Here is a 26,087-nt window from a genome sequence, read left to right as displayed (position 1 = left end):
GCTACTTGCAGTGGCCCACCAGGTGCCTTTGGGAGCTCACAAGCAGGATGTGAAAGCAATGGCCTGCTGCTGCTGCTGCTCCCGAGCACCTGGACTGTTAAGGCATTTGCAATCTCAGATCAAAGAGGATCAAGATTGGTAGCCATAAATCGACTTCTCCTCCATAAATCTGTCCAAGCCCCTTTTAAAGCTATCCAGGTTAGTGGCCATCACCACCTCCTGTGGCAGCATATTCCAACCACCAATCACATGTTGTATGAAGAAGTGTTTCCTTTTATTAGTCCCAATTCTTCCTCCCAGCATTTTCAATGAATGCCCCCTGGTTCTAGTATTGTGGAAAAGAGAGAAAAATTTCTCTCTGTCAACATTTTCTACCCCATGCATCATTTTATAGACTTCAATCATATCCCCCCTCAGACGTCTCCTCTCCAAACTAAAGAGTCCCAAACGCTGCAGCCTCTCCTCATAAGGAAGGTGCTCCAGTCCCCCAATCATCCTCGTTGCCCTTCTCTGCACTTTTTCTATCTCTTCAATATCCTTTTTGAGATGTGGCGACCAGAACTGAATGCAGTACTCCAAGTGTGGTCGCACCACTGCCTTTATATAAGGGCATGACAATCTTTGCAGTTTTATTCTCAATTCCTTTCCTAATGATCCCCAGCATAGAGTTTGCCTTTTTCACAGCTGCCATGCATTGAGTTGACATTCCCATGGGACTATCAACTAAGAACTATCGACTATCAACTTAGAGCAATGGATGTGCTATGACATCTGGTTGCTGTAATGGGCAACCTGTACTTTGGACAAAAGGCAGCTTTTAGGATCAAATATGGAGAAACAGACTTTGTTTCCAGTTGGCAAAAATGTCAGATATATCATCCTCTCCCTTCAATCTGTATGCAGAACATATAATAAGGAAAACTGGCTGGAACTGAGATAAAACTACAGTGAAAATTGGTTGAAGAAATATTAACTATTTGAGATATTCAGATGACATTACATAACTGGCAGAAAACAGTGAAGACTTCAAACAGCTCCCAGTGAGGTTCAAAGCAGAAAGCAGGATTACACCTGAACAACAAACAGGCAAAAGTAATGACTACTGGAGAATTACACAAATTTAAGGTTGACAATGAAGGAAATGAAATCATTAAAGATTTTTTTGTTTGTATCTCCCATCAACCAGAAGGGAGATTGCAAGTTCGAAACTGGAGAGTGATTAAGACTGGGGAGGGCAGCCATGAAGAACCTAAAAAAGATTCTTAAATGTCAGGGTGTGTCACTGGCAATTTATTAAGCTAAGTCAAACTATAGTATTCCCCATTTTGATGTGTGGGTGGAAAAATTGAACAATGAAGAAAACTGATTAGAAGAAAGATGATTCATCTTAGATGGTTGAAGATAAGGACATAGATAAGGGGGGGTCTCGGGTTCAAACTCCCCCCATTACATGTCTGAGGCTCTGCCCCCCGTTTGTGGGTTTTGGGAATTTTTTAGGTTTTTATGGTTTTTGGCCTGCAGGGGACGCAGTTTTTAGGCTAGAATTACCAAATTTTTAGGGATGTTTTGGGAGACTCTCCTGACGATACTACCCAGGTTTTGTGAAGTTTGGTCCAGGGGGACCAAAGCTATGGACTCCCAAAAGGGGTGCCCCATCCCCCATTGTTTCCAATGAGAGCTAATAGAAGATGGGGGCTAAACATTTGAGGGTCCATAACTTTGGACCCCCTGAACCAAACTTCACCAAACCTGGATGGTATCATTAGGAGAGCCTCCTAACGATACCTTGAAAGTTTGGTGCTGCTAGCTTAACAATTGCACCCCTGACAGCAGGCACCCCCCAAATTTCCCCAGATTCTCCTTTTAAATCCACCCCCTTCGCCATGGCTTTAAAGGGAGAATCTGAGGTCCCCAGTTTAAACATTGAAAGTGATGCTGTTTCAGGGTGGGGGATAATCCACCCCAAAACAGCATCACTTTCAATGTTGTTTTAACTGGGGACCCCAGATTCTCCCTTTAAGGTGAATTTAAAAGAAGAAATTGGGCTCTCTAGTTTAAACACCATTGAAAGTGATGCTGTTTGGGGGTGGATTCCAGCATCATAGTGGCCGCCCATGCCCTCCCCCCCCCCGCAAAACTCAGATTTTTCACCGGACTCCATTTTACCTAGCTACACCTCTGTCCAGATGGGAGGGCAGAAGGGACTGCCAGCTGCCGACTGGGAGCCCAGCTGGTGGGGGGGGCGGGGAAGGGCGTGGCAGGGGAGTTTGCTGTCCCCGGCCTCAGAGAGCTGCTTTTATAAGCACTGAGGCTGGGGCGGGGTTTGGGGAGGCATGGCTACGTCCCCAGGGGCAGGTGGGGGCGTGGCCATGCCCCCGAGCCCCCCCATAAAAAATCTATACCTACGTCTCTGGTTGAAGAAGGTCTTTATGGATACCACGAACTGCTAAAAAGACAAATCAATGGATTCTAGATCATAATGAAGCCTAAGCTCTTTCTAGAACCTAAAATTACTAAATTGAGGTTTTCATACTTTTATCCCTTTGTGAGAAGACCAGAGTTGCTGGAAAAGACAATAATGCTATGAAAAGTTAAAGGCAGGAAAAGAGGAAGACCCGAGATGAGATGGATTGACTCTGTAAAGGAAACCAAGGCCCTTGGATTGCAAGACCAGAGCAAGGCTGTTGATGATAGGATGTTTGGGAGGTCTTCAATTCATAGGGTCGCCATGAGTGGGAAGAATCTTGATGGCATATGCATCCTGCCCCTGCTTAGCCACGTATGAAGACTCCTCAAACTTGGCTGAACATAATGGAAGGATACGAGCGGAAGTTTTGAATATTTCATGTAGCATAGACTTGTTGGGTTCTTTGCAGAGCAACATAATTAAAAGGGTAGTTTCCCTGCCCCAGAACTCTCCAAGATCCCGCAGGGCCCGGATAGCTGGTGGTAAAGATAAACTTGTATTTGAGGGCAGAGAAAGAGGAGAGCAAGGAATGACTGAAATGATCAGGAAAGCAATGTGATACTACCAAGCCAACCAAGCTGTTTTCCTAACTTAAGCAATTTATCTGACCCACAATGATTTATGCCAGGGGTGACCAGCTATCGTGCTCCAGATGTTCATGGACTACAATTCCCATCAGCCCCTGCCAGCATGGCCAATTGGCCATGCTGGCAGGAGCTGATGGGAATTGTAGTCCATGAACATCTGGAGTACAAGAGGTTGGCTACCCCTAATTTATGTTTTTTCCTGTTCTCCATTTTATCCTCACAACGACCCTGTGAGGCAGGTTACGTTCAAAGCTCACCCAGCAAGCTTCAATGGCAGAGTGCCAACTGCTTCCCCCCGGAAGATAGTTTCAGAGCAAATCTGTGGGTTGGATACAGTGAAATTCCAAATCTCTTGCACAAGGAGAAAGGCAAAACAAAAAGAATTCAGTGATTGCTTCCCCTAAGTCAGACTTATTGTGTCCCCACCTGAGTTTCTGGAAGTGCAAGATCTCATGCAACCAATTTGGGGGCACTATTATATATAGGGAGGAGAGAGTTGTGGTTGTTGCACAAGGTTTTGACAAGCAGAATGACACTACATCCACTTATTTTCCCCCTTGGGTGTCACCAGATCCGAGCCTATTTTGGGTGCTTGAACCAAACATCACATTTCCAAGATTGGTGTTATGACAAGAGATGTGAGCAGCAGTGGCACAGTGGTTAAGAGCAGGTGTACTCTAATCTGGAGGAACCGGGTTTGATTCCCCGCTCTGCCGCTTGAGCTTATCTGGGGAACTAGAGGCTTATCTGGTGAACTAGATTAGCTGTGTACTCCAGCACACACCAGCTGGGTGACCTTGGGCTAATCACAGCTTTTCGGAGCTCTCTCAGTCCCACTTACCTCACAGGGTGTTTGTTGTGAGGGGGGGAAGGGAAAGGAGTTTGTTATCCCCTTTGAGTCTCCTTACAAGAGAGAAAGGAGGGATATAAATCCAACTCTCCTCCTCCTCCTCCTCCTCCTCCTCCTCCTCCTCCTCCTCCTCCTCCTCCTCCTCCTCCTCCTCCTCCTCCTTCTTCTTCTTCTTCTTCTTCTTCTTCTTCTTCTTCTTCTTCTTCTTCTTCTTCTTCTTCTTCCATTCCTGTGCCTGATACTTAAGTGGATTTCAGGAATCAAAACTCTACATTGACAAAACAGCATGTAGAATGTTTTTTTCCTTTTACAACATATACCTAAGGAATCTGTTTCTTAACCCTCTCCCTGAAAGTTGCCCTGCCCCAACAAAACTACGCAGTAAAAAGGGTAAAGAAGTTGCATGATCTCTCGTGGAAGGATGACTGGTGGCATTTGGGACGTTGCACTCTCTCAGCCTCGGCGAACTCACAGGTTTATCATTGTGAGGATAAAATGGAGGAGAGTGCTAATGCTGTTATAATGTGCTTTGATTCTCCAGTGTTGAGAAAGGCAGGATATAAACATTTTAAAAATCAATTAAGATTGTAAATCTCTACAAGAGTATTTTAGGAAAGGGAAAATGATATGATTGGACATTGGGCACAGGTTGGCTGTAAATATGCCAGTCATTAGAAATGTGGTCATAATACCCCAACCAGCCCTTTGTCCTATTCAGAAGCTTATCGGAAATTAAAAGGTCAACTATTGGATAGAGAGTTCTCTACCCTAATCACCGCAGCCAAGAAAACGTGCTCCCCCCTGTATTTTTCTCTCCCATTTGAATGGGGCCACTTGGCACACTACCTGTATTGCTTAATAAACCCTGTTCAAAGGAGAGCCATAATGCTCGCCAGGTTTAATGTTATGCCTTCTGCCTTGTTACATGGCAGATTTAATAAGCAAGAAAAGGCTAAAAGATTGTGCCCATGTAACGATGGCTCAGTTGAATCTCTGGCCCACCAATTACTGCACTGTCTCAGATTCAAGGAAATCAGATTCAAGTATGTGAATCTTACTCCTTTACATTTACCCCATCTCCCCGATTTAATTAGATTACACTACTTGTTGGACAACCCTGATCCTTCTCTCTGTATGATAGTGGCAGACTTTCTCCTGGAAATTACTAAACGCCAGTAGATTTCCTTCGACCTGTATTGTATATGCTTTTTAATCCATTTTTTGTTATTGTTGTACTGTCGTCTATGCCAATAAAGGCTTGCTTCGCCTCGCTTCGCTATAATACCCCAACCATATTCTGTTGCCAATTTGCCCGTACTGAAGCTTAGTTCAAGTTTGGCTTTTTCCCTCTTTCCCTTTGCAACCCAGGAACGTCTCCTGCTGTCTTTACTTCCTGCTCACATAGCCATGGAGATGAAAGCGGAGATCATTCAGAGGCTGCAAGGGCCCAAAGCCGGCCAACTGGAGAACACCAACAACTTCCACAACTTGTATGTCAAAAGACACACCAATGTGAGGTACTGCTTGGCATTCATGGGACCAGTTTTTCAGTGCTGAAGGACTTTCAGTAGGAAACGGATGGGCTGCAAAATGCGTTCATCAAGGATGGGCAGTATTTGGAGGAAGAAGGCCAGCTCGTTTGTTTTTGTGGAATTGTGCGTAGATATACAGGTATAAGGAGCCGCGTGGCATAGTGGTTAAGTGCTTGCACTGTCACTCACACGGTCAGGAGTTCGAGCCCCCTGTGGGTCAGATATCCTGGCAGCTGGCTCATGGTCAACTCAATATAACAATAAAGTTAACGCGTTGCAACCACTTCCTTTCAGTGCTCAGTTTAGTGTATTAAATCATAAAGTGCATGTGTATATTTGACATACAGTACAATGACAATGTTTTTTGCCTCTGTACTCTAATATTGAGAGCCGTAGCCTTCCGATAAAGTATCTGTTCAATTACGTCATGTCATCAGTTCTTTGTTGATTTGGTTTCGCTTTCCTATGCCGATACAATAGTCTCCTGCTTCGGTCTCTGAAGATTCCAAGATTCAAGCAACTCCGTATATAACAATAAATGGACTGCGCTATTCCTTAACCGTTTTCGAAAAGTTCTTCATCAGATTATTTATACATCATAGCAGCCATAATCGGGATAATTGTGGAATCCACAATACTCTAGAAAGCCAGATGGGGAAGTTGATGTATGTGATATTTTCACCAGTAGATATTTACCCCGATTATCTTGGAATCTTCAGAGATGACACGACGTAATTGAACAGATACTTTATTGCTACGGTTGTAACGGAAGGCTAAGGCTCTCAATATTAGAGTACAGAGATAAAAAACATTGTCATTGTATTGTATGTCAAATATACACATGCATTTTATGATTTAATACACTAAACTGAGCACTGAAAGGCGGTGGTTGCAACGCGTTTACTTTATTGTTATATTGTTACGTTGCACCAGTTGAAATTGTCATGGTCAACTCAGCCATCCATCCATTCCTTGGTCGGTAAATGAGTACCTAGCACATAGCTAGGGGGTAAAGAATAGCCCGGGAAAGCAATGGCAAACTACCCCACAAAAACAGCTTGCCTATGAAATCACTGCTCGCAGTGGTACCCCAGGTCGGACACAACTGAAGGGGAAACTTTACCTTTATACAGGTATAGGACACTGATTCTCGGAAATGGTAGAAACACATCATCTTTCCCAGTCTTCTGACATGTTTACTTGGGAATCCTGCTGAACTTAATTGGATGTTTGAAACTTAAAAGCAATCCAAATAATGAAATATTATGGCTCTAACTATAGCCACTTTAAATGGGTCATGGGAATCATTGCAAACAAGACCCACCCGCCCCATTTATAAAAAGATTCCTGTCTGCCCTGTCTGCAATCAGCGCTGATTAGCCAGGACTATTTCAAGCTGATTTTTAGCACGCCAGACACCTTGAAATGCCTTTTTGTTCTGTCCCAAGATTGCCTTTCATCATATGTTGCTGAACTCACTTTGGGAAACTTTTTGAGGATAAAGGAAATGCAACCCGGCCCTTCGCATACAGGGGCCCTTTCCCCACTTACCTTAAGCCCTGTACTACTCTCCTCAAGTAGCGCGGGGTCCAGCTGCACTCCCCACTTCAGGGGCGGCGAGAACGCAGCTGCCCCGACGCTGCCTCACTCGCGCCCCCTCAGCGCGCATAATTTCTGGCGCCTTTTGAAATGGTGCCTTTCTTGGGGAAGCCAGGGCGCGCTCCAGGAATTGCGTGCGCTGGGAATTGCGGGCAGCAACCCTCGGACAAAGGTAAGTGTGGAAAGGGTCAGGCTTTCCTGGCATTTGGGTGCCGAGTGGCAGCAGGTTTTTTCCTCCGGAGGATTCCTCGTGGATTTCCTCATTTTTTTCTGAGTGTTTTTTCAAACTGCGTTTGATCCAGTTTTTAGAAAACATGAGAAAACTAAGAAAAGGCAGAAAACGGACAACAATGTCATGCGGAAGCTTGGAGAATACACCCACCCCCCACCCCCCACCATCACCACCTATACCAGCGGTGGCGAACCTGTGGCACGGGTGCCAGAGGTGGCACTCAGAGCACTTTCTGTGGGCACACGTCCACAAAGTTCATCGTGGGGGAGGGCGGAAAATCACCCCCCACACACACATTTAGGCTAGCCTGGGCATGATCCTTTACCTGGGAGTAAGCTCAGTTGCTGGCAATGGGGCTCGCTTCTGAGTAAACCCTCCAAGGGTTGTGATTTACCCATTTGAAACGTTGTACGGTTGCTTCACCAAGCTTACTCCCGAGTAACACACGCCTTGGAGCTAACCGTTTTTTCTAAACTGAAACCTCAGTATTCAGGTTAAATTGCCGTGTTGGCACTTTGCGATAAATAAGTGGGTTTGGGGTTGCAATTTGGGCACTCAGTCTCGAAAAGATTCGCCATCACTGACCTATACAGTTTGATACCCAAATGGTAGGAAATCTTGATTAACTTCTTCTAGAAGTCCTGGAAAAGCAGGGTCATCTTCAGCCTTCACAGTATCTGTGGGAGCTCCGCCAGAGGGCGAAATTTGGATCCATGGTCATGGAACTGAGTGGTTCTGTCCTCATATATTAGACCCCTTAAGGCAGTGGTGGTGAACCTATGGCATGGGTGCCAGAGGTGGCACTCAGAGCCCTCTCTGTGGGCACGCACAAACAGAGTTGCCCCCTCCCCCCCACATCTAGGCTGGCCTGGGCTGCTGGGCTCGATTAGCATTAAACCTAAGACCTAGTTTTGGGGAAGCAGTGTAGGTAACCCTGTTAAGCTCTGTTAAATCCCACTGATTTTCATGAGAAGATCCTTTACCTGGGAGTAAGCTCGGCTGCTGGCAATGGGGTTTGCTTCTAAGTAAACCCTCCTAGGGTCGTGATTCACCCATTGGAAAAGCTGCACGGGTTGCTTCAAAGCAAAGCCACCAACTAGAAGAAGAAGAAGAGTTTGGATTTATATTTTCCCCTTTCTCTCCTGCAGGAGACTCAAAGGGGCTGACAATCTCCTTGCCCTTCCCCCCTCACAACAAACACCCTGTGAGGTGGGTGGGGCTGAGAGAGCTCTGAGAAGCTGTGACTAGCCCCAGGTCACCCAGCTGGCGTGTGTGGCTAATCTGGCACAGGCTAATCTGAATTCCCCAGAGAAGCTTCCACAGCTCAGGCGGCAGAGCTGGGAATCAAACCCGGTTCCTCGAGATTAGATACACGAGCTCTTAACCTCTTACGCCATTGCTGATATGCCAAAGGCAGGGGCAGGCAGAAGGGCCAAGGGCAAGCTGTCCCCGTGTTCTCTCCCCAGCAATGAGCTGCTCAGATTGAGGACTCTGAGTTTTCTGCCCCCCTCCTATGGGCCCCCCTGCCTCCAGCGCCCCCCCCACCACCCCTCCAGGTGGTGGGGCCTGGAGGGACAGGGGCTGGCAGGGGCTGTGGGCTGGCTGGCTAATGAGGAGGTGGAGCAGCCAGGCGTTGCCTATGCAGGGAGCGCCCTTTGGCTGCTGCCCAAGGGGCGGACCAAGCCAGAGGGGGAAGCGCAGAGGGCGGGTCCTGTCCCATACCATGGCAGTGCACACCACACCGCCCCCTCTGGCTCAGCCCACCCCTCGGCCAGCAGCCGGAGAGCACACCCATCGCCCACCAGGCCAGCCAACGGTCCAAGGCCTGCCCTGGCAGCGCACACACCTCGCATCCAGGCCCAGCCGGGCCAGAAGTGTGTGGGTGATTTCCCCTCCCCCACGTGACTCAATGGGGGCTACCTGGGGCATTTGTCCTCAGATGTTCCTGTTGTAGCTGTGCCACAGCCTGGTGTGGGGATGTGGTAGAATATCTACAAATTGTATTTGATTAAGGAACGTTAATTTTGTATGAACCAAAGATTTCTAAGAATCAAAATGAGGTTTCTGTATATAGACCAGCAGGCCTGCATGTTAGCAGCAGGTCAAACTGCATGTTAGAAGCTTGTCAGTGATTATGCAGGCAAGCAAAGATAAATATCTTTAAGATCTTGTCACTAATGGTTAATACGTGACAGAAGACATATACTTTATAACTTTGTTTTTGTCAGAACTAGCTATAGGGGATAGCTACATGAATAAACAGAATCATAAAAGAGATCAGAGGTTAGAATAGAAATGAATGTGATTAGTTAAATAGAAAAAGTGTTTTTCTATATACGTTAAATGAACACAGAAATGATAATGAGAGATTTATATTTACTGGCATTGTACTATGATTCTACTGTATTAGAATCGAAAGGTACAATTGTTAGAATCAATGTTTGTATAATCTGTTAAAGTTAAATCATTTCAAAGTGGGAAAAGGAAGTTTTATGATCTTAAAGAATGTAGACAAAAATCTGCATGCCCTGAGGAGATATCTCTCTTCAGGAGCAAACTTAGAAAAGCAGGAAAACAGGTTATTCTTGGAAACAAGAAAAGGCAGAAGTTAGTTTTGTTGCAGTAAGTAATTAAAACATATACAGATGTAGAAACTTAGTACCCCTTTGTATTGCTGCTTAAATGGTTGCTTAAATGGTTTTAATGATCGCTGCTTAAATGGTTTTAATGGTTTTTAATGGATTTTAGTGTATTTGGTCACCATTGTGACCCTTGTTGTATATTGTATATATAATGTTGTGCACCGCCCAGAGCCCCTTGGGGATTGGGCGGTCTATAAATTTAAATAATAAATAAAAATAAAATAAAGCCGTTTGCATATGGGCAGAGGGACGTGAGCAAACAGCATGCAGTGTTTGTGTAACAGAAGGAATCAGACACGTAGAATAGAGGCTGTCTTAATGTGACCTCACACTGGGGATCCTTCTCGTTGAACTTACCTGCAGTTTTTGTCTTTGGCCGGAAGCCTTGTTGGTATATGTGGCCAGTGGCCGGTCGGTAGGCTTGACTCTGATGCCACTCCAATCCTTGTTCGTTTTGCAAAAATTCTTAAGGCATGCATTTCATTGCATTTTAAAGAATGAAAGTGGTAAACACCCATTGTTTTCCTTGTAGCATTTTATATGCCGACATTGTGGGCTTCACTCGTCTGGCAAGCGACTGCTCCCCGGGAGAACTGGTGCACATGTTGAACGAACTCTTTGGAAAATTCGATCAAATAGCAAAAGTGAGTATCTGCAGATGCTTGGACAATGGCCAGAATCTGAATGTGGCTACTAGGAGGGCAAGGGAAGGGAACCTGCCTGGACCCCACAGACTCCACAGGGTTGGAAGGCAACCCACAACCCACCCCAATGCTCATTCATGTTCCCTGTGGTTATCAGACAAACAGGTCGTGCCTGCAGGACCATTTGCCTTTGGATGTCAAGGCAGAGATTTAGAGTCAAAGAGGTTTCTATAAAATTATGCATGGGGTAGAAAATGTTGACAGAGAGAAATTTTTCTCTCTTTCTCACAATACTAGAACCAGGGGGCATCCATTGAAAATGCTGGGGGGAAGAATTAGGACTAATAAAATGAAACACTGCTGCACCCCCAGCCTCAGTGCTTATAAAAGCAGCTCTCTGAGGCCGGGGGTGGCAGATTCCCCTGCCCTGCCCTTCCCCGCCCTCACCAGCTGGGCTCCCAGCCGGCAGCCCCTTCTGCCCTTCCCTCTGGGCAGAGGCGTACCTAGGAAAAATGGAGCCCAGTGAAAAAATCTGGGTTTTGCGTACCACCCCATGGGCGGCCACTGTGATGTTGGAATCCACCCCCAAACAGCATTACTTTCAATGGTGTCTAAACTAGAGAGCCCAAATTCTCCTTTTAAATTCACCTTAAAGGGAGAATCTGGGGTCCCCAGTTAAAACAACATTGAAAGTGATGCTGTTTTGGGGTGGATTATCCCCCACCCTGAAAGAGCATCACTTCCAATGTTTAAACTGAGGACCTCAGATTCTCCCTTTAAATCCATGGCGAAGGGGGTGGATTTAAAAGGAGAATCTGGGGAAAATTGGGGGGTGCCTGCTGTCAGGGGTGCAATTGTTAAGCTAGCAGCACCAAACTTTCAAGGTATCGTTAGGAGGCTCTCCTAATGATACCACCCAGGTTTGGTGAAGTTTGGTTCAGGGGGTCCAAAGTTATGGACCCTCAAAGGTGTGGTCCCCATCTTCTATTAGCTCCCATTGGAAACAATGGGTGATGGGGCACCCCCTTTGGGAGTCCATTGCTTTGGTCCCCCTGGACCAAACTTCACAAAGCCTGGGTGGTATCAGTAAGAGACTCTCCCGATGATACCACCCAGGTTTGGTGAAGTTTGGTTTAGGGGGTCCAAAGTTATGGACCCTCAAAGGTGTGGTCCCCATCTTCTATTAGCTCCCATTGGAAACAATGGGGGATGGGGACACCCCTTTTGGGAGTCCATAACTTTGGACCCCCTGAACCACACCTCACCAAACCTGGGTAGTATCATCAGGAGAGTCTCCCAAAAAAACCCGTGAAATTCTGGTGGTGCTAGCCTAAAAACAGGCAACCCCCCCCCCAAACACTAAAAAATACAAAAAAGCCACAAACGGGGGGCAGAACTTCGGACATGTAATGGGGGGGGGGGGGTTTGAACACAAGGAAAAAAACCCTTACCTACGTCCTTGGTTTTTGGAAAACACCCACTTCCATTCAGTGCCAAGCGAATGGCCCCGGGTGGAAGCCAGCGTTTTCCCCATGCCAACGCAGAGCCCTCTTACCTTGTCCCCCAGCCATGTCGCCCTGGAGAGGCCAGGGTGTAAGGTTGTGGTGTGTTTGTGTAGTCTGACCTTGGAAAGGTTCTCGCCAGAGGCTTTTGGCTTAACGCCCGGGAAGGGGAATTTCACTGTTTTGGTTATCTTTCACTTGCTTGCTTGCCTGTGTGAAACTCTGTGTGAAATCCTGCCTTGTTTATACTCTTTTGGCAGGAGCCTGTCTGTTGCCCTGCATGAGCATTTGATTGAGATCTGGGTTTCAGTTCTCGCATTGCCTGTCTCTGACTAAGAATGCTAGCTCAATAAAGAACTTAACACGGTTGCTTTTGACTGGACTTTACTGGCCTCCAGCCCCGGAGGCATTGCTATGGCCATGGGGGCGTGTCCCCTGGCCTCTCCAGTATGACAGCGGCCAGGAGACAAGAGGGAGGGATAAGAGGGATCTGCACAGGCATGACTGTGCAAACGCTGCCCCTTGGGCCACTGGAGCACCGGGGCCGTTTGCAGGGTACCGTGTGAACGGCCCTGGGAGGTGCACCGGCGTCAACTATGCTGGTGCGCCTCTGCTCCTGAGGCTGTGCAGAAACGGCCTGAGCAATGCAGGGAAGATTATGGGCAAGATAATTTCAGCATCATGGCCAGTGTTACCAGAGGTGGGATCCAGCAGGTTCTCACAGGTTCCCGAGAATAGGTTACTAATTATTTGCGTGTGCCGAGAGTTTTTTTAATCACTCCACCCAAATCGATACCCTGTTTCCCCAAATATAAGACATCTGCTGAAAATAAGACGTAGTAGAGGTTTTACTGAAGTGCGAAATATAAGGCATCCCCCGAAAGTAAGATATAGCAAAGTTTTTGTTTGGAAGCATGCCTGACGAACAGAACACAGAAAAATAAGACATCCCCTGAAAATAAGACATAGCACATCTTTGGGAGCAAAAATTAATATAAGACACTGTCTTATTTTCGGGGAAACAGGGTAGACTCTCACTGATACCAAATGTCCAGCTGCTTTTCAAAGTCCCCTGTGTTTAAAAAGTGCTTTGCTGAATGCTTTGGCTTAACGTGTGTCTTGAAAATCTCAAAGGCCTCTTCGGCATGTGGGATATATACCACTGACCAGAGGTGGGATCCAGCAGGTTCTCACAGGTTCCCGAGAATAGGTTACTAATTATTTGTGTGTGCCGAGAGGGGGTTACTAATGGGTGATTTTGCCATGTGATTTTTGCCTTAGTGACGCCCCTCCTCTCAGCAGTAGCGTGCAGAACTTGAAGCAGTCTGGCAGGAGGTGCACTGGCGTGCGTGGCAGCCTGCGCCTGCGTGCATTCGTTTCCCGCCCAAGGACCGGCACAGCAGCTGCATCCTTGCCACAGCCCCTCCCAGGAATGCCCCACCCCGGGTTGCCCAGCCACACCCCTGTTGTGCCCTGCCCACCCCTATTGGCGCTACTCCACAGTTTGAATCCCACCACTATGGGAACCTGTTACTAAAATTTTTGGATCCCACCACGGAGGGTTACCCATGCCTAGTCACCTTCAGAGTTCTACAGAACACAGTTTGTTGCATTACTGTAGTCCAACCCTTAAATGTTTGCTCAGAAATAAGTGCCAACAAATCTGCCAGGACTCACGGCAGAGCACACACTCGTAGGAGCGCTGTCCTCATGAAGCAGCCGACTACTCATATGTTGGAGTGGATGAAAAATCAAGCATTTGTGTGCGGTTTAAAAGACTAATTACATGGCCGTAAAAGAGGCTCGGGAGAGTTGCAGTGTAATTTGAAGGCTCGGCTTTAGGAGCTGTTGTTGTTATTTGAGCGAGGGCCTGACTGTGAATGACAAGAAGTATCTGGTGTTGGAAATTGCAAGCCCGGGCTCAAGGGAGCTCTCTATTTTTGTACCAGGCGGGGGAAGGTTTTTATTTAATTTCCTAGGACTGTGGGTACTGCGTCGCCTGTGCGTGCCTCCGATTTCACACATCAGGAGGAAAGTAGGTCAGGATAAATGGGATGCGCAAAGCACCGTCTTCTTTTTTCCAGCCTGGTCATTCCAGCCCTGCTATCTTCCCTCTTTTTTTATCTTAGAAAGGCTCTCTACCTGTACATTTATTTTAGCTTCCCTCTTCTTGGTTAAGTGGATCTGTGTATATATATCTTTCTAAAATCTGTGGACCCTGCCGTTCCCCCTCCCTCTTCTTTCCTCCCCCCCTCTTTTCTTAGGGGACTACGAGTAGGACGCCATCAGTAATTTTGATAGATGATGCATTTTAATGGGGGTCGATTTTAACATATAGAGCCATATTTAATAACTATTTAAAAATTTGATTTTATTTGTGCTCTATCTATTTGTTTGTTCGCCGCCCTGAGCCCTTCGGGGGAGGGCGGTTTATAAATAATAATAATAATAATAATAATAATAATAATAATAATAATAATGATGATGATGATGATGATGATGATGATGATGATGATGTTGTTATGCCAATAAAGGTTCTTTGTTTGTTTGTTTATCTTAGATAGAATACATTTGATGATGTCGGATCTGTCCCCAGCCCCATCACTCCTTACTGATGTTTTGTAGACGTATCAGCTCTCTCCCGTCCTAACCGATCTCCTTTCCCTTTAGGAAAACGAATGTATGAGGATTAAAATCTTAGGCGACTGCTACTATTGCGTTTCTGGCCTCCCGATCTCTCTTCAAAACCACGCCAAGAACTGTGTGAAAATGGGCTTGGATATGTGCGAAGCCATAAAGTAGGTATAGACATTTCATAATTTGCTGATATCCTTATCTTTAAAAAGAAGCCCAGGTGCTTCTTGTACAGTTGTGTTATCTGACTGTCGCTTGTTCGTTGTTCAAGCACCAGACCCCGGGGGGGTGGGGGTGGGGGTTGATTCTGTCTACAGCTGCTTCAGATAAGAGTTTTAACGATTCGGGTTTGGATGTAGCAATGGGCGAACAAAACCGGCAGTTCACTTAGTGAAGTTCCATGTGCCTAAGCAATAATGCTGGCTGTAATGCAATATTGGCCAGTAGCCATTAATAAATTGCACATTAATAAATTGCACAATGTGCCAGTGTTCTGTAGTGCAGTGGTGGCGAACCTTTGGCACTCCAGATGTTATGGACTACAATTCCCATCAGCCCTTGCCAGCATGGCCAATTGACCATGCTGGCAGGGGCTGATGGGAATTGCAGTCCATAACATCTGGAGTATAGTTCCTCCCTACTATGAATAGTTAGATAGCGCAGGGGTGGCCAGCCTATGATGCTCCAGATGTTCATGAACTACAATTTCCATCAGCCCCTGCCATGCTGGCAGGGGCTGGTGGGAAGTAGCCAATCCATGGTTTATCTAGGCCCTGGAGACCAGCCCACTAAATTAGAAGAATTCGGTCTAGAATCTGGATTTGGATTTGAATCCGACATGGAAACTTGGGTTGGTCACCCATTCTCAGCCTAAACGACCTCATAGGGCTGTTGAGAAGATAAAATGGAGGAGAAGAGAATTATGACAGCTTCTTTAGGTCCCCATTGGGGAGAAAGCCAGAAAGAAGAAGAGTTTTGGATTTATATCCCCCCCCTTTCTCTCCTGCAGGAGACTCAAAGGGGCTGACAATCTCCTTGCCCTTCCCCCCTCACAACAAACACCCTGTGAGGTAGGTGGAACTTAAGAGAGCTCAAGCTGTGACTAGCCCAAGGTCACCCAGCTGGCATGTGTGGGAGTGCACAGGCTAATCTGAATTCCCCAGATAAGCCTCCACAGCTCAGGCGGCAGAGCTGGGAATCAAACCCGGTTCCTCCAGATTAGATACATGAGCTCTTAACCTCCTACGCCACTGTATAAATGAAGAGAATAAATAAAGTTGAAATGCAGGTTGGGATTCTACAAGGTTATCCTTGCACCAACGGTTGTCTTTTTAGCATGGATCTGCTTGTGCGAGGTCTTTGGCATGCACAGAGATCTTTGCTGGATCCAGCCGTTGGAGTAAAGTATATGTAATACATTACACTGAAGTTGGATGATATAGTGCCGTGGTGGTGAACCTTTGGCACTCCAGATGTTATGGACTACAATTCCCATCAGCCCCTGCCAGCATGGCCAATTGGTTTAAGTTGATGGAGGAATTGTCAGTCCTAATTATAGCCATAATGTTTGTTAAACATCGCCCGGTGCACCTATAAAACACAATGAGCAATGTCTTTTATTATCTTCTCGAGCATAGCTCAGCATCTCTGCAGCCCTCCTAAGCCATATGCATTCCAAGTGCACGTTGCCCACTCAGCCCTTTTGGTTTCACTCCATTATTAGGCATAAAATTAATTTGTGTTAACATTCTCTTCTAAAAAATAATCACTCCAATTTTCCTTTGCTATTATTTTCTCCATTCTCTGCATTGCATTTTAAAGATTCCACCCCCCCACCTTAAAAAACTGGTACCAGCTTGATTTTTCTAAATAAATTCCTGTTAAGAAAATGATCTTGCAACCAACAAAGGATCGCTTAGAAATTAAAACAAATAAAAACTTATGCTGAGTTTCTGAGAAGAATAAATGGCTCTCTGTTTCCCCTTCCACTGTGAATTCTTCACCTGGAGGGGCAAACAGACTCCCTCTATGTCTTCAGGAGAGCTGTGTTCTAAAAGCGGTCTGAATAGTCCGGTTTAGCCCGATCTCATCAGAGCTGGGAAGCTGAGCATTGTTTGTACTTGGATGGGAGGCCACCAAGGAAGACTGGGGTGCTACTCAAAGGAAGGCGGGGCAAATCTGTGCATCTTTTGCCTTGTACACCCCACAGATGGAGTTGCCATGAGTCAATTGTGACTTCATTCATTCATTCATTCATTCATTCATTCATTCATTCATTCATTCATTCATTCATTCATTCATTCATTCATTCATTCATGTTAATAAGAATGGAATGGGAGTCAGCAGCAGTGGCGTAGGAGGTTAAGAGCTCGTGTATCTAATCTAATCTGGAGGAACTGGGTTTGATTCCCATCTCCTGGGTGTTTGTTGTGAGGGGGGAAGGGCAAGGAGATTGTCAGCCCCTTTGAGTTTCCTACAGGAGAGAAAGGGGGGTATAAATCCAAACTCTACTCTTCTTTTCCCTCCGTTGGGGTCTGAACTCATACCAGGGACTTGAGTGCCCATCCTGGGATCAACTTGGAGCTAAGGATTGGAATGGAGCTTGCTGTCCCATCCTCCTTGCTGTTTGCTGACCACCCATTTGTTTAACTTGGCCTAGCCAATGCCTTGTGCCTGCATGTTGCTGTCTGGTGTCAGTATTTTGCAGGGAGGTCTATGCATCCAATTTTGGCAAGAATGCAGTGGTCCATAGCTCCTGCCTCTTTTCATTACTGGTGGGGGGGGGGGGCGGGAGGAGGAGTTGGAAATAGTTTGATGATGATTACATGTTTTCAATAAAAACATAATGGAGGACAGGTGAGGACAGGTGGGACAGATCAGGGGCTTGTATTGTAGTATCCTTCCAGTGTATGTGTGGGTCCTGCCTCTAGTGGCAGAATCAAAAGAAGTTCTTCCCCCAAGAGCGATTCCCCACAGTACATTCTGTAGGGCTCGACTTGCGTCCACCGGAATTTTTCTTCATGAAGTCAACTCGCTGTCGTTCCACACAGCGGCCAAGCTCGTTCTTCCTTAGCCGAGCTTGTTCTTCCTTAGCTGAGCTCCGAGGGCGGGATGAGCTGTGCACACTTATTAGCAGGTGTCTAATAGCAGATTAGGCTTTGGGGTGTTGTGTCCTCTGAAGATGCCAGCCACGTTTCGTCCTCTGAAGATGCCAGCCACAGAGCAGGCAAAATGTCAGGAGAAAATGCTACTAGAACACGGCCAAACAGCCCGGAAACCACACAGCACCCCAGTGATTCCAGCCATGAAAACCTTCGACAATAGATTAGGCTTTGCCTGGGAAACAAAACTAAAGCAAAGGCAGAACGGCACGAAAGAAGGAAAGAGAATCCCACATGTTGGATTGGATGTTGCCCGGGAGACATGGCCGGATCAAACCAGAACTGGACAGATCATGATAGTTTCGGGGCTTTCCTGAGCTCTCTGCACTGCCAGAAAGCTCTGTTGGAGGAGGCAGGATGAGACAATGCCACAACAGCACTGTGTCTCGCTGGCTTCAAGTTTGCCTGGGGTTTTTGTCTTATTTAACAGTTTGTGTTGCTTATTGATTTCAAATAAAGACCAATTCTAGTTGGCTTTTCAAAACGTAAAATGAATTTTTATGTGATCTTTACGAGTTTAATATTGATATGTTGAACCGCAAATAAATCTTTTTCCTAAATAATCTATAACTATGAAAAATAAGATAGCAGCAATTATTGGCACAGTTTGCTGTTTTAAAGTTGAAAAAGCACCACTCGTGAAAACTTTATTCTCAATAACAGGAAGGTCAGAGATGCGACTGGAGTTGATATTAACATGCGAGTTGGAGTGCACTCCGGGAATGTCCTTTGCGGTGTGATTGGCCTGCAGAAATATGATGTTTGGTCACATGATGTTACCCTGGCCAATCACATGGAGGCTGGAGGAGTTCCTGGGTAAGACTGCTCTTTATATTTTTTATATTATATTATATTATATTATATTATATTATATTATATTATATTATATTATATTATATTATATTATATTATATTATATTATAATAAAATTATATTATTTTATTTTATTTTATATTATTATATTTTATTATAATAAAATTATATATATTATTATAATATATTAATATATTATATTTTAATGGATTTTCCCTATAAAATAAAAACGCAGGATAGAGTACTCTAGAATTTGTTGTTGTTGTTGTTGTTGTTAACAACAACAACAACAACAACAACAACAACAACAACAACAACAACAACAACAACAATAATAATAATAATAATAATAATAATAATAATAATAATAATAATAATAATAATAATAATAATACTTGTATACCGCCCTCCTCCGGAGGGCTCAGTGGTTTTAGTGGTTCCAGTGGATGCAGATGGTAAGAACATAAGAACGAGCCTGCTGGATCAGACCAGAGTCCATCTAGTCTAGCACTCTGTTACTCACAGTGGCCCACCAGGTGCCTTTGGGAGCTCATGTGCAGGATGTGAAAGCAATGGCCTTCTGCTGCTGCTCCTGAGCACCTGGTCTGCTAAGGCATTTGCAATCTGAGATCAAGGAGGATCAGGATTGGTAGCCATAGATCGACTTCTCCTCCATCAATCTGTCCAAGCCCTTTTTAAAGCTATCCAGGTTAGTGGCCATCACCACCTCCTGTGGCAGCATATTCCAAACACCAATCACACGTTGTGTGAAGAAATGTTTCCTTTTATTAGTCCTAAATCTTCCCCCCAGCATTTTCAATGAATGCCCCCCATGGTGGTGGGTTGTGGTTCAAATCTGGGACCATGAAGCAATTTTCCTCCAGGCTGAATTCGCCAGGGATCCTGGATGTTTTTTGCCATTTTCTGGGCATGGAGCCGGGGGCACTGGGCATGGGGGAGTGTGGTCGGGAGGTAGTTGTGAATTTACTGCATTGAAGAAAGCAGTTGGACTAAATGACTCTGGAGGTCCCTTCCAACTCTATGTTTTTATTATTCTATGATCATGGGATATTTTTCAAGGTCTTGAGCTCATCAGGAAAATGAATGGCCCTATTCATCTCTCTGCTCACTAGAGAACTTCATACTTTTAAGACTTTACTGTTCTTTATAAATATAGAACACAATCCAGCCACAGTTGAGCTGTTTTATGCCAAGCTGATTTTTTGGGGGAGAGCATCAAGTACATGCTTAATTGAAATCATGCTTTGAATAGATTACATGCTCTGTCAGTATTTGTGCGTTTTTGTATTCAGTAACTCCAGAACAGTGTCCCATGAACGCCACAAGACACACATTCAGCTGCACCAAAATGTAGACTTCTCGTTTTCTCTCGGTGGGATGGTTGTTGATGGCACATGATTCCATCCTACTCTTGAAGTCATAGGGAGATCAGACCCTGTAAGCTGCTTAGATGGGAGACCACTCCAAAATGAGATAGAAAATTCACTAAGATTTTTGAGAAAAGGCAGAGTGCAGGTGTAGTGGAAGGCACACCCCCAGATTCTTTGTCCATGTGTGTAGTCTTACAGCAGCGGAGGCAGCATGTCGTTTCGGCCAGTGAGAGATGCAGGGGGCAATTCTGCCGTCCCGTTCCTCCCCAAGCCCTTTTATTGACAGTTTACAAGAGGAAAAATAAACAAGGCAGGCAGGCAGGGGAAACACAATACAATGGACAGGGCAAAGAGCACGGGGGTATGAGCAGGGGATTTGGGCAATTGCACGTACACATTGGAGTCAGGAAGTCTTGCAACCTCAGCAGTTTTCTCCGAAACCACATTTGGGAAGGAAAGGTCAGTTGCACATGAGAGGCCTTTTTCCAAGCAATGTATTGCCGTACTCAGGCACCCAGTGTTGGGGGCCCCTTTTTTCAAAGCGATGTGCTGCCATTACTCGAGAGCCTCCTGGGCGCTGTGAGATCCCTTTCCAAGCAGAATGGCTGCCGTACTTGGGAGCCTCCCAGGCGCTGTGCCCCCCAACACATGTGGTGGGTACCCCTTTTCATGGTAATGGTCATTTAATTTCTATACCGCCCTCCCCTGGAAGGCTCAGGGTGGTGTACAACAGACATAATACAAGCAACAATAAGCAGTATTACAAAATATCAAAAAATCAGCAATCATGATAGAACAATACAACATGATAAACATAGCAACAATAGTCAAATATCAGGCCACAACAATAATAAACAATATTTCAAATATCAAATATTTGACTCAGTCCTGTTAGAACACGAATTTCTGTGTATGCAAGAGGGCACTTTCTGCAGCTTTTCACATTTAATAGCTGCTTGGGGGACTGGTAAAAGGGTCTGTATGTGCATGCGCAGATGGCAGTTTCATAACTCCCCCTTTCCTCACAGTGTGTGTGCATGCATGCATGATTCTGAGCAGCCTCCTAACTTCTGAATACAGAGAATCCCAAGCAACTGGACATAGTGGCCAAATTCTTGCTCACTATTACGAAATAATTTCCTGGGTTCCTCTTTCGCTCTGAACTATGCACTTTATGAAACAGGAGTACCTGTTTTATCTCGTTAAACTGTATTTGGATTACTTAGTTCTGCTATGTTTTAATGCCTAATAAAGGTCTTTGAACTTTGACTCTGAGCAGCCAGGCATATGGGCTGGTCTTTAAACACAGCCTGCTTTCTAAAACAGGAAAATAACTTTTATTAATTGCCATCTAGAGCACATTACATGGTAAAAACGAATATCATAAACGCAGGCTTTAGCAGATCTAAGGAAAACAAAAGAAAACACTTTGCCTTTTAACTCAGCATCCCTACTGATTGTGGTGCCTCAGCAAGCATCCAACATTAACAGCTTCCTCGGCTCTTTTAGTCCTTTTTACCCTCGATGTCCGGACATCCCATTTTCGGTCCTGGCTTTGGGAGATTCCCCTTTTGTGTAGGCTGACCAGCCGTCCCGCTTTTGGCGGGATCTGCCCGCCTTTGGACAATTTGTCCCGCGTCCCGCGGGTTCAACAAATTGTCCCGATTGTGGGGAGGCTGCTGCACTGCCCAGAGCAAGGCAGTGTGGCAGCATCCCGTGCGCCAACACAGGAGCGCCGCGGGCTTCCTGGGGACTTGCCGTTTGCGGCTCTGTCACAGGGTGGCAAGCGGCGAACTAAGAAGCTTCCGATCTTGGCTATACCGGCAGCTACTACCCTCCCGTCCCGGATCACAAAGGTGACCATCTGGTCACCTTAGTTTTGTGTGACCCTGGAACTCCCCCCTCCACTCACGGCAGCTCACAGCCATCATCGCCCAGATCACGTTTTGGCCATGGCTGTCTATCTTGTCCTTCCAGACAGTTGAGCAAATGGTTATCCCTCTGCAGAATTGCACCTGGACATTGCCGGCAACTGGTGCATTTTATGATCCTTTCCCCTGGGAAAGCGTGTTGTTCCCAGAGCTTTGGGTATCCCTCCGTGAGCTTCAAAGCATCCTACTTCCATTTGCAGGAACAGGGAAGCTTGGAGGGTAGCCTGGCAGCTTTCTGTGTACATCACAGCTCTTGTGCCCGCAAGGGATAACTTGATCGGACTAAATGAGAAAGTGTAAGGAGCGTTTGCAATGCTAACATTTGGTGTTTTTCTGAAGTGCAGCTGTAGAGCTGGCTTGGTTTTCACAGAGATGGTTGACCTGATCTGGATAACCCCAGTTCTTCGATGTTGGAAGCTAAGCAGGGTTGGGTGGGAGACCACCAAAGAAGTCCAGAGTTGCTATGCAGAGGAAAGCAAGGCTGAGCCACCTCTATTTGTCTCTCGCCTTGAAAACCACATGGGCAGAGGTGGGATCCAGCAGGTTCTCACCAGTTCCCGAGAATGGGTTACTAATTATTTGTGTGTGCCGAGAGGGGGTTACTCATTGGGTCTGCTTTTCCATTAGAAATTCCATTAGGTCCAAAAATCATAAAGTCCTGTTGCTTCCCATGTGGCTGGTTAGCGAAGGTAGAAAACAGGATAATTCTCCCTGTTGGGCTGTTTTAAAAACACGTTTTAGAAATATGGTAAAGTTCCTTGTTTAAGGAAAGTATCCTTCTTTTGATTTCTAGAAACAAAATTAAGTATTTGAAAGTATTAAGTATTTGACAGGCAGTCAATTAGAGGAGAAGTAGTTGTTTCTGTTGGCAGTAGACGATAGGACTTGCTATAATGAGTTTAAATTATGGTCAGAAAGATACCAGCTGGAAATTAGGAACTTTTTTTTACAGTAAGAGTTTTTTACAGTAACAGATAAATTATTAATGCTCCGCCCCCGGAATGCCCGGCCACGCCCCCATCGTACCCCACCCAGCCCCATTGGCGCTACGCCACTGTTTGAATCCCACCACCATGGGAATCTGTTACTAAAATTTTTGGATCCCACCACTGCACATGGGGTCACCGTAAGTTAACTGTGACTTGATGGCAAAAAAAAAAAGAGGTTGATCTGCGTTTGGGTTGTGGCTTTGTCGTGGCTGTTTTATTCCACACAACAAATTTCCTCCCTCACAGAAAACTATATATGAGGGGGAAGGTTCTAGCTTAGCTGTGAGGTAACTCCTTTGACGAGGGAAAGTCATGCTGGGAAAGCTATAACTGGATCTTCTCAAATGTATTTTTAATTGGAAAACAGCAATGCAAGATCTCTCCCGCTATTCAGTTCAGGACTATGAGACAGGGACTGTTAATTCTCCCCCCCCCCCCCCCCGTCCCGTCCCTCACCACACACCACACACCACACACCACACACCACACACCACACACAACACCACACATACACAAATACATGATTTTTCCAATCTGCACAGTGCCCTGGGGCTGCTACTTGAGAGAGCATTCTGCCAACGCATGGCTGGCTATTTATCTGTAAAGATGTTTGCCCGATCCATTTGTGGATTTCTTGTCCTCTAATTATTCCTCAGAACTTGGCCCGAGTCCGTTTTTGTTTGCGTAATAATAATCTTCCAATTAGTTACATGCATTTTTTTTACAATGTGTCTTGATTGCTGCAATTGTCAACATGCATTTGAAATTGTGGGAAAGGCATCTTAATAATAAAAAAAAGTATGCTACATTCTTAATATCGTATAATGGTCATTTTAAAATAAACCATGATTTCAGCCGTGTTCACATTACTTCAGTCACCTTGGCACACTTGAACGGGGCTTACCAAGTGGAAGATGGGGACGGAGATGCAAGGGACCCATATCTCAAAGAGCATAACGTGAAAACCTATTTTATAATCAATCCCAAGGTGAGTGCTGTTTGGTTGAATTACCTCTGTTTTTTAATGAGAGCGCTAGACTCTTGCATTTGAAAATGCTACACTGCTGGGAGAGGGATGGTATGCTCCTGACCTTTTAAGACTGCATTGTGCTTGTTACCTGTATTGATTTGTCAAGCACAGTCTTCTGAATTGTCACGGTGACAGCGTACATCCTTCTGGATTTATGCTGGTTCGGAACTTTCTGTTGCATAGTTGATTCCAGGTTGCCACGTGGTGTAGTCAAACCTAGGGAGATGCTACCGTTACGAGCGAGGATTCAGAATGGTTTTAGGAATGGTTTTAGATGTAGTTTTGCTTCCTACAGATTTCAGGATTTTTTATTATTATTTAAAAGGGCTTGTTTCCATCCCTCCATGCTGCAGAAATATGCTTGACATTGTGTATCCGAATATGGTTTAAGTAACTTTGGGTCTCCATTGGAGAGGAAAGCGGGGGATTCTTGAAGTAAACAAATTTCTTTTTGTTTAAGGGAAAGCTTTCCCTGGTCCATCAGCAGCAGCACTACAGCAAGTTGTGTGAAGCAGACAAAATACAAAACAAGAGAAGATTTATTTCTGCCAGTCACAGAATGTAGCTTTTGCTTGATACAGGATTTGAATTTATACTCTCCCCCATTTCATTGTTTTTATTCTGGATTTTGATGCAGAATTTGGATTGCCGGACACAGAAAAGTAATTTTTATCATGTGGAGACTAGGAGAAAGTTTCCTTCCTTCCTTCCTTCCTTCCTTCCTTCCTTCCTTCCTTCCTTCCTTCCTTCCTTCCTTCCTTCCTTCCTTCCTTCCTTCCTTCCTTCCTTCCTTCCTTCCTTCCTTCCTTCCTTCCTTCCTTCCTTCCTTCCTTCCTTCCTTCCTTCCTTCCTTCCTTCCTTCCTTCCTTCCTTCCTTCCTTCCTTCCTCCTTCCATGATTTTACTTATTTCTACACTGTCTGTTCAGAGTCCTGCTCAAGGTAGCGTACCAGTAACAACCGCAGTATTTTTTTAAAAAGCCATTAAAATGATGTGTGTGATAGAATAGTACTGTAAAGCTAGTAGCGTCACACCTACATGGTAAAAAGGGGGCTTTGATCAAATGATCTTTGATCTGGTTCTGGTGGGTTTTCCGGGCTGTGTGGCCGTGGTCTGGTGGATCTTTGATCCACCTGGATGGGGAAACCAAAAGGCCATAGAAATGCACCCAGGACAGGAAGATGCCCAAATGAGGCACTTCAAAGGTTGGCGACCGCATGGCCAGCAGGGATGTTTTCTTGGAAAGTAAGAGAACAAAGACAAGGTGACTCTATCATGGGCTAAGCCACAGGTGTCAAACTCGCGGCCCTCCAGATGTTCATGAATGTTCATGAACTACAATTCCCATCAGCTCTTGCCAGTATAGCCAATGTTCGTGTTGGGAGGGACTGATGGGAATTGCAGTTCATGAACATCTGGAGGGCCACGAGTTTGACACCCCTGGGCTAAGCTAAGAGAAACTAAGAAGAGAATTTATTCAGCTGAGCAAATCTCTGTAACTGCATTTTATTTTATGTCTTTGATTTCTGTTTTCCAATAAATCTTTGAGAACTCAGCCGGTTGGAGTTATTGGAGAAAAGGACCCAGATTTTTTACTGAAACACGCTTGGCTCTCCCAGGCTTGGTTTCATGATAATGTGTATAATGGATTGTGTTATTATCGAATGTGCTATTTTAAACTTAATCATTTGTAAGTTGCCATAAGCACCCTGTAGTCAGAGGTGGGATCCAGCAGGTTCTCACAGGCTCCCGAGAGTAGGTTACTAATTATTTGTGTGTGCCGAGAGGGGGTTACTAATTGGTGATTTTGCCACGTGATTTTGGCCTTAGTTATGCCCCTCCTCTCAGCAGTAGCGTGCAGAAGTTGAAGCAGTCTAGCAGGAGGTGCACCGGTGTGCGTGGCAGCCTGCGCCTGCATGCATTCGTTTCCCGCCCAAGGACCGGCGCAGTGGCTGCGTCCTTGCCACAGCCCCGCCCAGGAATGCCCCACCCCCGGAATGCCCCAGCCACGCCCCCGTCATGCCCCACCCAACCCCATTGGCGCTACACCACAGTTTGAATCCCACCACCATGGGAACCTGTTA

At 45.5% G+C, this 26,087-nt stretch overlaps 1 protein-coding gene across 1 annotated transcript in view; it reads left to right on the top strand.

The window, feature by feature from the left end:
- ADCY2 (adenylate cyclase 2) overlaps positions 1-26,087 on the top strand; it is a 136,912-nt gene that overhangs the window by 32,399 nt on the left and 78,426 nt on the right. Inside the window, 5 exon segments of the mRNA XM_048515881.1 lie at positions 5,273-5,421; positions 10,442-10,553; positions 14,726-14,853; positions 18,514-18,666; positions 23,830-23,962. Of these exon segments, the coding sequence (XP_048371838.1) occupies positions 5,273-5,421; positions 10,442-10,553; positions 14,726-14,853; positions 18,514-18,666; positions 23,830-23,962 (675 nt within the window).

The sequence above is a fragment of the Sphaerodactylus townsendi genome, linkage group LG14, assembly GCF_021028975.2.
Source record: "Sphaerodactylus townsendi isolate TG3544 linkage group LG14, MPM_Stown_v2.3, whole genome shotgun sequence".
NCBI lineage: Eukaryota > Metazoa > Chordata > Lepidosauria > Squamata > Sphaerodactylidae > Sphaerodactylus > Sphaerodactylus townsendi.
Note: the sequence above shows the minus strand (reverse complement) of the source record. Positions and strands in the feature narration are given on the sequence as shown.